At 45.2% G+C, this 12,041-nt stretch overlaps 1 protein-coding gene across 7 annotated transcripts in view; it reads right to left on the bottom strand.

Annotated features, from left to right (window-relative positions):
• The window catches only part of LOC137352094 (calmodulin-binding transcription activator 1-like), a 1,221,793-nt gene that overhangs the window by 91,959 nt on the left and 1,117,793 nt on the right, over positions 1-12,041 (bottom strand). Inside the window, exon 1 of one of the 7 annotated variants that reach the window (XM_068017186.1) lies at positions 4,266-4,339. The exons of the other annotated variants lie outside the window; for them this stretch is intronic. Within the exon in view, the coding sequence (XP_067873287.1) occupies positions 4,266-4,284 (19 nt within the window). The 5' untranslated portion in view covers positions 4,285-4,339. Of the gene's footprint in view, positions 1-4,265; positions 4,340-12,041 lie in introns of those variants that run through there. 7 annotated transcript variants of the gene reach the window in all.

Consider the following 12,041-nt stretch of genomic DNA (forward strand, 5'->3'; position numbering starts at 1 on the left):
CTATCAAGTCCTTTCATAATTTTAAAGATCTCGAACAGGTCACTTCTCAGCCTTCTCTTTTCTAGAGGAAAGAGTCTAATGGTCTTATCCTGTTCCTAAAAATCATTATATTCAACGATGGAACTTTGTAGCTTTCTTGATCACTTGTGATTACAACAGGGACAGCATTTCAACAGTGATTTATTAGTTGTTAAATGCTTTGGGATGTGAAGCACCATATAGATGCGAGTCTCTCATGTTATTGGTTCTACTTATCTATATACAAATAGTTAATCCGCTACTTGTATTCCCAAATGCATAGGCTTGAACACTATATACAGTGTCCAATCCTCCCAGGTCACAATTACACTAGAATGGTTAACATCGTACAATCGCAGCCCCAAGAGACCTTCAGCAGCGAGCTACAAACCTGAAGAATCAGAAACATTCCTACAGTGAGTGGCAGGGGACAGCAAAACATCATTAATAGCAAGTTCTCTCCTCTTTTCATCCTCTTCTTCAAAACGTCCTCTTTGTTTCTCACTTTCTCAAATTTTGTTTTTTAAGCTTTTCCTTTTTCCTTTCACAATTCACAACAACTATGGAGGTGGAACTCTCCCAGCAGCCACAAGGGCAGTGAAAGTTCTCTACTATAACTGCCAGACAGGCTGAATATTTCCAGCATTTTCTGTTTTTATTATCATTCGGGGCTCCCCGCTTCTATCCACTGACTCGTCTTGGAAAGTGGGTTTGAATTAATGTCAGGTTAGGAAAGGGTCAGCCTCAGTTTCAATGCATTCCATGAATGAATACCTTGTCAGCACTTACACTCCAGGCTCAGACGTGAAGAATGGCTACTGGGCTGACATATCAGGGGGCTTCTGACACGCCTGGATATACACACAAATGCTCGGGCATGCATAAATGTGGAAACACACACAAGCACAGGTACACGCATGCGCACACACAAACACAAGTGCAGTACACGCACACACACGCTCGCATAAACACTTTCTAGCATGGGTCACGAGCATGCAATCGGGAAGTGGCTGATTTTATTTAATTCTTTACTTGAGGTCTTGAAGCTGACTGCATCTTAGGTGGAAATGTGTCAACTCAGTACAGACCAGGAATCAAACATTGGGCCTTTACAGTGTGGCTCAGTAACACATCAAACAGTCCATTCACTGACTGGGCTGGAAAGTTTCTTTTTAAGCATTAATTTCATAAGGAATCTGTCACTTTAAGATTTCGCATCAGCAAAAGTTCTGTAAGTACACAACACGATGATGTCAATCATAATGAGACGCATAATTGTGTCAATTTTACTTCCGAGCAAAAGTTATTCACCAAAAACATTTACTAGACAATTTCTCATGGGCATATTGCCCCTTTACGAAAAGATACACTATATTCCACATAACATACCATGTCACCAATTCGTCAACTTGCATTATGGCTAACATCAAGTCCCTCTTTTCACCTGTTTATTGCCTTGCAAAGAACCAAAGGTCACCAGGGTTCAGGACAAAGGCTTCATTTGGAATGAAGTTGTCCTGATGATAAAAATCTTTAGCAAACTTCAATTCTGAGTGGGCCAGGGAGGGAGAGGGAGACATGAATAGCAATTTATGCTGTGCAGCATATCATTAAAAGCAAGGAAGTTTTAAAAAGGTTTTCTAAACACATTTTACGAGTGACTCAATCACATGAGTGGTGCTACATACTGAGCTCATACTCTGTTCACCCCCACCCACTGGCTTCAATCCTCCATCTCTGATCTTTTCTGCAGTCAACTGCAACAGAGGTCAAAGGTACAAAATGTACAGTCAATTGTAGCAGAGGTCAATGTCACATAGTAGACAGTCAATTGCAACAGTGGTCTAAAACAGCAATGAGAAAGGGAAGCAAACTTAGATTTAAAGGAATAAAGTGTTATGTTGTATGATTGGATGCAAGTTGGCACCTTTATCTCCACATGCTGAGATGAAGGTGACCTGCTTGGCTGAGGACAGCACAACTGAGAGAAGAAAAAGTGAAGTACAAACAAAAGGGTTACAAACCATAAGAGAGACAGGATGGCACTGTTGGTTAACCAACAGTGTTTCACCTCAGGGAACTGGGCTCAGTTCCAACCTAGGCCGATGGAACAAAAGTCTCCTGTCTGCTGGGTAGAAGAATCCTAGGTAAAGTCCCAATCTATTTCCTAGTGGGCTTGGACACGTTGCATAAAACTGTCCCTGAGTGGATGGAGCTTTACTCTGTATCTGATCTTTGCTGTACCTGCCCAAGAGTGTTTTATGGGGCAGTGTAGAGGGAGCTTTACTCTGTATCTAACCCCATGCTGTATCTACACTGGGACTGTTTGACGGGACAGTGTAGAGGGAGCTTTACTCTGTATATAACCCATGCTGTACCTGCCCAGGAGTGTTTCATGGGGACAGTGTAGAGGGAGCTTTATTCTGTATCTAACCCAGTGCTGTACTTGTCCTGGAAATGTTTGATGGGGACAGTGTAGAGGGAGCTTTACTCTGTATCTAATCCATGCTGTACCTGCCCTGGGAGTGTTTGATGGGGCTGTGTAGAGGGAGCTTTACTCTGTATCTAACCCCTGGTGTATCTGCCCTGGGAGTGTTCGATGAGACAGTGTAGAGGGAGCCATATAAGGGGAAGCTAGATAAGTACATGAAGGATAAAGGAAAGAAGGAAATACTAATTGGGTGAAGTAAGGATGGGAGGCGGCTCAAGTGGAGCACAAAGACCGACATGGACCAATTGGATCAAATAGCCTGATTCTATGCTCTAAATACTCTGTAATTCTAGGTAAACGCTGAGAGACACGGCTTGGATGGTGTGTGTGTGTGTCTGACATATGAATGTGTTTGTGAATGTCCTCGTGTGTGAACTGTGTGCGTATTTAAAATTTAAATACTTGTTGATGTTTACCACTCTGGAGACTTTGTCCTTCGTAAATCATCCGATCTGTTTCTATGGAAGATGCAATAGAAGGGTTTGCTTGTTGACCAGTTATCTGTGGTGTTAACGGTGGGATTACAGAGACACAATGCAGAAGCTGCGCGCCGTATTCCTCCCCACAAGTATGGGCCACAGTGACATTTAAGTAACACAATTCTATGCCAGTTAACAGCTTTTTTGACATGGGCAGGAAAGTAGTTTAACAAACTTCTCCCAGTGAAAGAATTCCCTTTTAACAGGAAAGCTCATCTCTGCCAGACTTTATAAAATATTCTTAAATGTAGCTTAGCATTTCACAATAAAAAGACTTGCATTTATACAGCTGCTTTCACGACCTCAGGATGTCTCATAGCGCTGAAATACTCTGTAAAGTGCCGTCACTGTAATAATATAGGAAACTTGGCAGCCAATTTGCACATAGCAAGCTTCCACAAACAGCAATGTGATAATGATCAGATAAGCTATTTCAATTATGTTTGCTGAGGGATGAATATTTCCCAGGATACCGGGGAGAACTCCCCTGTTCTTCTTCCAATTAGTACCAGGGGTTCTTCTATGTCCACCTAAGAGGGCTGATGGGGCTTTGGTTTAACATCTTATCTGAAAGACAGCACCTCCAACAATGCAGCACTCTCTCTGTACTGCACTGGAGTCTCAGCCTAGATTTTGGTTCTCAAGTAATTAGTCAGGATTCTCTCACCATACACTCTGAGCAACTTAACTGGATTTTGAAAACTGCCTGCACGTGAAAGACGCCATCACTAAGTCAACGTTTTAAAACTATACTTTTGGAACGTTGATTCCAAGTTCCACACTTTCCCTCCAGGTCCCATAGTAAATAAATTGTCCTGAATTCCCCACAGGCTTTGGGAGTGTCAGATGAATCTTCCAACAGAACAATGCAGGAAAACAAATTTCAGTTTAATAGCCCTTTCCACCCCTTCAAAAAGAGAATTATTTCGGAGAGTGTTTAAAAGTACATTTTTTTGCTCGTCAGGTGTATTGTGGGGAACACATGAACTCATTGATGTGTCCTTCAAAGGAAGATAAACAGAAACAGTTAAACAGAAGAAAATGAACTTCAAACAAAGAGCAGCAGGCAGAACACTCCGTGCTGCCCTGAGATCTGTTCAATAAAAACAATCACCAGCTAAGGAGAAACAATTCCCCAGTCAGTGCCTTACTAACACACACACTGAAATACATTTTCCGGACAGTAACACACATAACTCGTAGAAAACTACAAACACACACAAAGAAACACACAGACACACATACAAACACACACACAGCTCGGAGGAGTTCAATACCTTGCACTTCACTTGCCATCGGGAGCTCTCTGCTTAGCAATTTCACTCTCAGGACAAAAACAATCTCCCGTGCCTCTTTCTCCCCCTTTTTGTTTTTAAAGAGAGTACAAAGGCAGCCACTGCAGCACAGGAGAATCCAGGAGCCCTGGGGCCCCTTCTCTGCAAACTCACACGTGCTGGAGGTAAACAGTTGCCCCACTTTGCGTGCTCCAGATCTTAAGCTCACCCTGCAAGCCCTGTCACTTTGGCTAATCGAATAGCAAACCCTTTATTTGACAGTCTACCCCCACTCCCTTTTCTCCTTCCCTCCCTCCCTCCGAATCCCAATGAGGACTCAAGATTCCCAAAGAACAGCAGCCAAGTGCTTGAATGACTGCAGGGGCTGTTGGAACACGCCTCTGCATCACCCTCCCCCTGCAAGCGACCATCTGACAGGTAGGGACTTCCATGAGGCCCCTTCTGAAATCCAGCTCTCTCTCTCTTTCTTTTGTCCTTTCTCTCCTGTACCTGCAATGCCGCAGAATGATCATCCCTGCATTATGACAAATCAAGGCAGGCATCTTTACTCTTACTACATCACACTTACACACTGACTGAGAGAGACTAAAATAGGCACAAGGGCTCGATGAAACCGCAGGCTGGGAAAAGGGTGCGTGTCAAAATAAGAGCCGCTCCTCACACTGCACCACTACAGAGCTCTCTTCAGCAGCAGGGATCCAGCATTAACAATTGATTCCACTGAAGTGCACAGAGTATTTACTGCTGAGAGAATACTGTGTCACAGAGGGAGTGTTCATCTTGGAATCAACATACAAACAAGCAAGGCTGTGCCCTTACAACAACAACTTGCATTCATTCAGCACCTTGCATGTAGTAAAATATTTCAAGGCCCTTGAAAGGAGTGATCAAACACAGTTTGACACCAAGCAACATGAGGTGATATTAGGACAGGGGCCTGGTCAAAGGAGCCTCTTAAAGGAAAGGCAGAAAAGTTTAGGGAGGGAATTCCAGAGCTTCGGGCTGAGAATGCAGAAGGCACAACCGCCAATGGTGGAGCGAAAACAATCGGGAATCACAGAATGATGCAGCAGAGAAGGAGCTCTGCTAGACCTATTAATCTCACTCGCCTTCTCTTTCCCCATAATTTTCTTTTGAAAGTTACTATTGAATCTCCTGTCATCACCCTTTCAAGCAGTTCATTCCAGATCATAACAACTCGCTGTGCATAATAAGTGTTTCCTGATGTTGCCTCCAGATCAAGCACCTTATATCTGTTACTTCTAGTTTCCAACCCTTCTGCAACTGGCAACAGTTTCTCTTTATTTATTCTATCAAAGTACTCAGGATTTTGAACGCCTGCGCAAGAGGCTGGAATTGGAGGAACTCAGAGGACTCGGAGGGTTGTAGGTCTGGAGGAGGTTACAACGATAGGGAGCAGCAAGGCCAAGGAAAATTTGAAAACAGACCTTTTCAAATAGGAAGGCACACTGCTGCCCTTAGCTGATGAACTTGACAGAACTCGAATGAGAATAAAATCTGTTCACTTTCAACATTTGTTATATTCAATTCTATTCAGAGGAAACAGCTAGAGTCACACAGAGCAGAAGGTCTATGTTCAATCCCCAATCTACACTGAATAATTGGGCTAATAGAATTGATCTCAATGCCCCTGCATTTGGGAGAGGGTTCAGATTTAAATCGGTGTCAAATTTTGTCTGATAATTACTCCTTAGTAGTGCCTTGGTACATTTTACTATATTAAGGGTGCTTATGGATAAAAGTTGTTGTTTTATCTACCAATGATGCAACAGCATTAAGTACAACCCTTCCCAAACCCCTCTGTTATAAGAAATTCAAACAGGAATAAGAATGAAAGGAACAAACTAGGTCAAACTTTTGTCGGCTCTGAGGGCCAGATTACCAGCGCATGTGAGCCACACAACTTAGTGGAGACTTCCAGTGTGACATGACAACCACAAACTGCATTTTTTTAATGCCTTTAATGCAACAAACCATCCCATAGTGTTTATTAAAGGAAAAACTGGATACCAAGTGGTGAGATGAAGAAAGTGTTGGATACAGCTGCAAACTCTGGTTGGGCATATTCCTGGAGGTTTCATCACCTGACCTCCCACTTGCAATCACCTGATATGGCCAAACAGCCTTTTCTTCCCATTTTCACAGCAAATAAACAAGAGTGTTTAAAGTAAATGCATAACACACATTTTTTTAAATAACCCCTCTGATGTTTCTCCTTGGTTGCTCACAGCAGCATCTAGGAGATTAACCTTTAATTCCTGGAGACTCCAGGACAATCCTGGAGGGTTGGCAATCCTTGTGTTGGAAGCGGTGACCAGAAGCCAGGTGAAAGAGGTAAGTTTTTCAGAGAATTTTAAAGGAGGCAAGAGAGATGAAAAGGTGGAGGGGTTTCAGGGGAGCACTGCACAGTGTGGGGCTGAGAAAGCTGAAGGCTCTTCAACTGAAGATTGAAAGGGGAATGTAATGGAGGCCAGAATATGAAGAGTGGAAGGAATTCATTGCTACTCATCAATGCATGGGCTCTGTACAACTGTACGGGAGCTAGTGGCCTTCTGTTTCCTTACCCAAGGGCTTGTTCTTCAAGTATGAGCAGAATTAGTGAGGGTTATGATTGCTTTCTCTCCTCCCCTCACGATGGTGCTGACCCATGCTGGACATCAGCGTGGAAGGCATCACACTGGGGCAGGCTCAGGTCTCCCCCAAGTGCGCACAAGTAGACACACTCAGATAGATATACAAACACACACACACGCACACACAGATGCTCAGGCACACACACAAATCTGGGCAAAAATTTGGCAGATGGAGTATAATATGGGAAAATGTGAACTTGTCCATTTTGGTAGCAAGAATAGAAAAGTATATTATGTAAATGGGGAGAGATTGCAAAACTCTGTGGTACAGAGCGATCTGGGTGTCCGACATGAATCACAAAATGTTAGTATGCAGTTACAGCAAGTGATTCGGAAAGCAAATGGAATTTTAAAAAATTCATTCATGGGATGTGGGCGTCGCTGGCTAGACCATCGTTTATTGCCCATCCCTAATTGCCCTCGAGAAGGTGATGATAAGCTGCCTTCTTGAACTGCTGCAGTCCATGTGGGGTAGGTACACCCACAGTGCTGTTAGGAAGGGAGTTCCAGGATTTTGAGCCAGCGACAGTGAAGGAACGGCGATATAGTTCCAAGTCAGGATGGTGTGTGTCTTGGAGGGGAACTTGCAGGTGGTGGTGTTCCCAGGGATCTGCTGCCCTTGTCCTTCTAGGTGGTAGAGGTCACGGGTTTGGAAGGTGCTGTCTAAGGATCTTTGGTGCCTTGCTGCAGTGCATCTTGTAGATGGTACACACTGCTGCCACTGTGAGCTGGTAGTGGAGGGAGTGAATGTTTGTAGATGGGGTGCCAATCAAGCAGACTGCTTTGTCCTGGATGGTGTCGAGCTTCTTGAGTGTTGCTGGAGCTGCACCCATCCAGGCAAGTGGAGATTATCCCATCACACTCCTGACTTGTGTCTTGTAGATGATGGACAGGCTTTGGGGAGTCAGGAGGTGAGTTACTCGCAGCAGGATTCCTAGCCTCTGACCTGCTATTGTAGCCACAATATTTATTTGGCCCCTCCAGTTCTGTTTCTGGTCAATGGTAAGCCCCAGGATGTTTGACAGTGGGGGATTCAGCAATCGTAATGCCATTGAATGTCAAGAGGAGATGGTCAGATTCTCTCTTGTTGGAGATGGTCATTGCCTGGCATTTGTGTGGTGCAAATATTACTTGCCACTTATCAGCCCAAGCCTGGATATTGTCCAGGTCTTGCTGCATTTCTACACGGACTGCTTCAGTATCTGAGGAGTCACGAATGGTGCTGAACATTGTGCAATCATCAACGAACATCCCCATTTCTGACCTTATGATTGAAGAAAGGTCATTGATGAAGCAGCTGAAGATGGTTGGGCCTAGGACACTACCCTGAGGAACTCCTACAGTGATGTCCTGGAGCTGACCTCCAACAACCAAAACCATCTTCCTTTGTGCTAGGTACGACTCCAACCAGCGGAGAGATTTCCCCCGATCCCCATTGACTCCAGTTTTGCTAGGGCTCCCTGATGCCATACTCAGTCAAATGCTGCCTTGATGTCATGGGTAATCACTCTCACCTCACCTCTTGAGTTCAGCTTTTATCCATGTTTGAACTAAGGCTGTAATGAGGGCAGGAGCTGAGTGGCCCTGGCGGAACCCAAACTGAGCGCCACTGAGCAGGTTATTGCTAAGCAAGTGCCGCTTGATAGCACTGTCGATGATACCTTCAATCACTTTACTGATGATTGAGAGCAGACTGATGGGGTGGTAATTGGCAGGGGTTGGATTTGTCCTGCTTTTTGTGTACAGGACATACCTGGGCAATTTTCCACATTGCCAGGTAGATGCCAGTGTTGTTTATTGCAAGGGGAATGGAATAAAAAAGTAAGGAAATTTTGCAACTGTTGTACAGGGTGTTGGTGAGACCATATCTGGAGCTCTGTGTACAGTTTTTTTCTCCTTACTCAAGAAAGAATATAATTGCATTAAATGCAGTTCAGATAAGGTTCACTAGACTGATTCCTGGGATGAAGGGGTTATCTTATGAGGAAAGGTTGGGCCTGTATCCATTGGAGTTTAGATGAATGAGAGGTGATCTTATTGAAACATATAAGATCTTGAGGGGACTTGAAAGGGTGGATGCTGAGAGGATGTTTCCCCTAATGAGAGAGACTAAAACCAGGGGAGACAATTTAAAAATAAGGGGGCTCCCATTTAAGATGGCGATGAGGAGAATTTTTTTCTTTCAGAGGGTTGTTAGTCTGTGGAATTCTCTTCCCCAGAGAGCATTGGAGGCAAGATCATTGAATATTTTTAAGGCTGTTAGATAAATTGTTGTTTGACAAAGGAGTCAAAGGGTATAGGGGTAGACAGGAAAGTAGAGTTGAGGCCACAATCGGATCAGCCATGATCTTATCAAATGGCGGAGCAGGCTTGAGGGGCCAAATGGCCTACACTACACTGCGTTGGCAGATCAGGAATCAATGTAGGTTGGTAAGCATAGGAGTGATGGGTAAATGGGACTTCGGGCGAATTAGGATACGGACAGCAGAGTTTTGGATGAGCAGAGGTTTAGGAAGGGTGGAAGGTTACAGTCCAACCAGGACAGCATTGGAACGGTATTTGAACAACTCAGTTTTAGAAATCCTTTAACCTCATGATTGTATTCAAAAGGCAGCTACCCGGCCAAATGTAATTTTAGTGGGAATGTGGCATTGTGACAGAGGGGCCTGAATCTTTAGCCCCCACTGGAGGCAGGAATGGAGGTGGACGGGTGTGGAATCTCACATTGCCGGCCGGCATACCGGTTCCCCGGCTCCAGCTACCCCCGGGCCATTTTCCCTGAAACAGATGATGGGGGCTGCAGACCTATCTGCCTACAAGCAGCAGGTAGTCACTTGACCCACTTAAAGGTTTATTCAAGACAGTTAACAAAGGCCAACTGGGATTTTCCAGGTGGTGGTGGACAGTACCAGCTGCCTGGAGATGGCAGAGACTGGGAGGGCCAGTGCTTCAGGCAGGCTTAGAGGCCTGACCACCGCCCCCCCCCCCACCACCCCACCTGCCTGGATTTAGCAGCAGCTGCAGGCCGCCTTGAGAGGGGGTCCCCACCCCACTGCGCCCCCATCCTCCCACAGTGGTGGCCCAGCTGCAGAAGCTATTTTTATTTTAAATGTGGAACAGTTGGAGAGAGGGTGCCCTCTCCCACACTTGCCTGTAAGAGCATCCTGCTGCTGTTCCAAGCTGGAGGAACTCCTATTGGCCCTCCAGCTTTGAGAGCCCACCCACCGACCTTAATTGGACAGCGAGCCCACCCTCTGGCCACTAATTGGCTAAATTGGGAAAAATCACAAGTGATTGTTTCCCACACAGTGGGGGTTTCTGACTCCCATTTGAGCCTGACAGCAGGGTCCTGAATCCTGCAGGAATATCCTGTCCAGGGTGTCAAAGGAAAGTTGCCTTGCACCATGGAACAGCAGCCCATATCCATGTTCTTTAACACACCAACCTCTGCCGCAGCAAACTGGAGTTGCATAGACAGCGGACAATTCTAAAACAAGGGAGGAAATCAGACATCGCTCTTATGATTCAGACTACCTCCTAATACTTTCTTTGCATAAGGAAAGAAAGACTTGCATTTATATAGCGTTTTTCACGTCTCAGGGCATCCCTAAGCAGTGTACAGCCAATGAAGTACTTTTGAAGTGCAGAGCATCAGCTTTAGGCCCTGATAGAGGTCAGCGCAGAGGCGGGCAGGCGCAAAGATTCTTGCTGCCGGCCAGTGTGCTGGTTTGCCAGCACCAACCCGCCCCTGGGCAAGTGTCAACTAGCCACTTAAGGGTCTTTAAAGGTCAATTAAGGCCTATTATCAGAGGCCGACTGGAATTTTCCAGTCAGCCTCTGGGCCCCCGAGGCATCGGGGACTAGGCCAGCTGCCTGGAGGCAGACCAGGAGTCCAGTGCTCCAGGGAGGTTTTGACACCCTCCCCGCCTGCCTGGCCACAGCTGCAGCCACAGGGTTCCCCCTCCACAATGGTGGCCAGGCTGCTGAAGACACTTTTAAACTTAAAAGTTCAAAAATTTGGAGAGAGGGCACCTCAAAATGGAGGTGCTTTCTCTCTCTCTCTCTTACTTGAACAGCAAGTTGCTGTTTCTTCAGTGCTGCAGAGTCTCCTATTGGCCCTCTAGCTTTGAGAGCCCACCCACCGTCCTTAATTGGACAGCAGGTCTGCCCTCTGGCCGCTAACTGGCCAATTCAGGGAAAATCACTGCTGGCTGACTGTTCCCCACACAGTGCAGGGCTGTGACCCCCAAATGACCTCAACGCCGGGGTCCTGACCCAAAGGGCAAAATCCTACCCATAGGCACTATTGTGATGTAGGAACCGTGGCAGAAAATTGCACACAGCAAGGTCACGCAAACAGCAAAGTGATAATTTTTTTTGAGTGATATTCGTTGAGGGATAAATATTGCCCGGATGCCAGGGAGAACTCCCCTGCTCTTCTTTGAATAATGCCGTGGGATCTTTCATGCCCAGCGTAAAATCTTCCAACGTTAAGCATGTATTCCCTATGAATCGTGACTTTATGCACAAGGTAAACAGGGTGAGCAGGTCCCAGTGAAAACAAAGAACTCTTTTTCTGTTAAGACACACATCAGAAATAGTACAGAATATTACCCTGCACTTCTGGGCTCTCCTGCTCATGCCAAACCCCACACTACCAGACAATTTGTTCAGGGTGAAATCTACAAAGTTACCTTATTAAGAAGTAAGATTAACAGCAATAGGATTTGGGTGACAATACTTCACTTGATTAGCAGTACACGTTTCAAAACAATAAAAGTTCCAAAACGTTAGCTGTTCTGTTCCATAACTTAGAAAACATTTCATGAATGCACGGTCTAGGATACTGAAGTCTCATGGAATGCTCTGCAAAGCTTTCAGCCCATGTGGCAGCAACAGAGAAGATTCTAGACTATCAGCCTGATGTTACAACCCTCTCTTCTCTTTGAAATCAAGCTGGTGCAAAAGAAAGCTAAAAAAATGACACCTTCACAATGAATCAAAACTGTCCATCCAAATAAAATATAATGTCCCATTAAAGAAAACAGTTCGGCTGTTCTGATAGGAGGCTCCCTGGTGGGACAATAATCACAAACTAATAGCT

The sequence above is a fragment of the Heterodontus francisci genome, chromosome 37, assembly GCF_036365525.1.
Source record: "Heterodontus francisci isolate sHetFra1 chromosome 37, sHetFra1.hap1, whole genome shotgun sequence".
Taxonomy (NCBI): Eukaryota; Metazoa; Chordata; class Chondrichthyes; order Heterodontiformes; family Heterodontidae; genus Heterodontus; species Heterodontus francisci.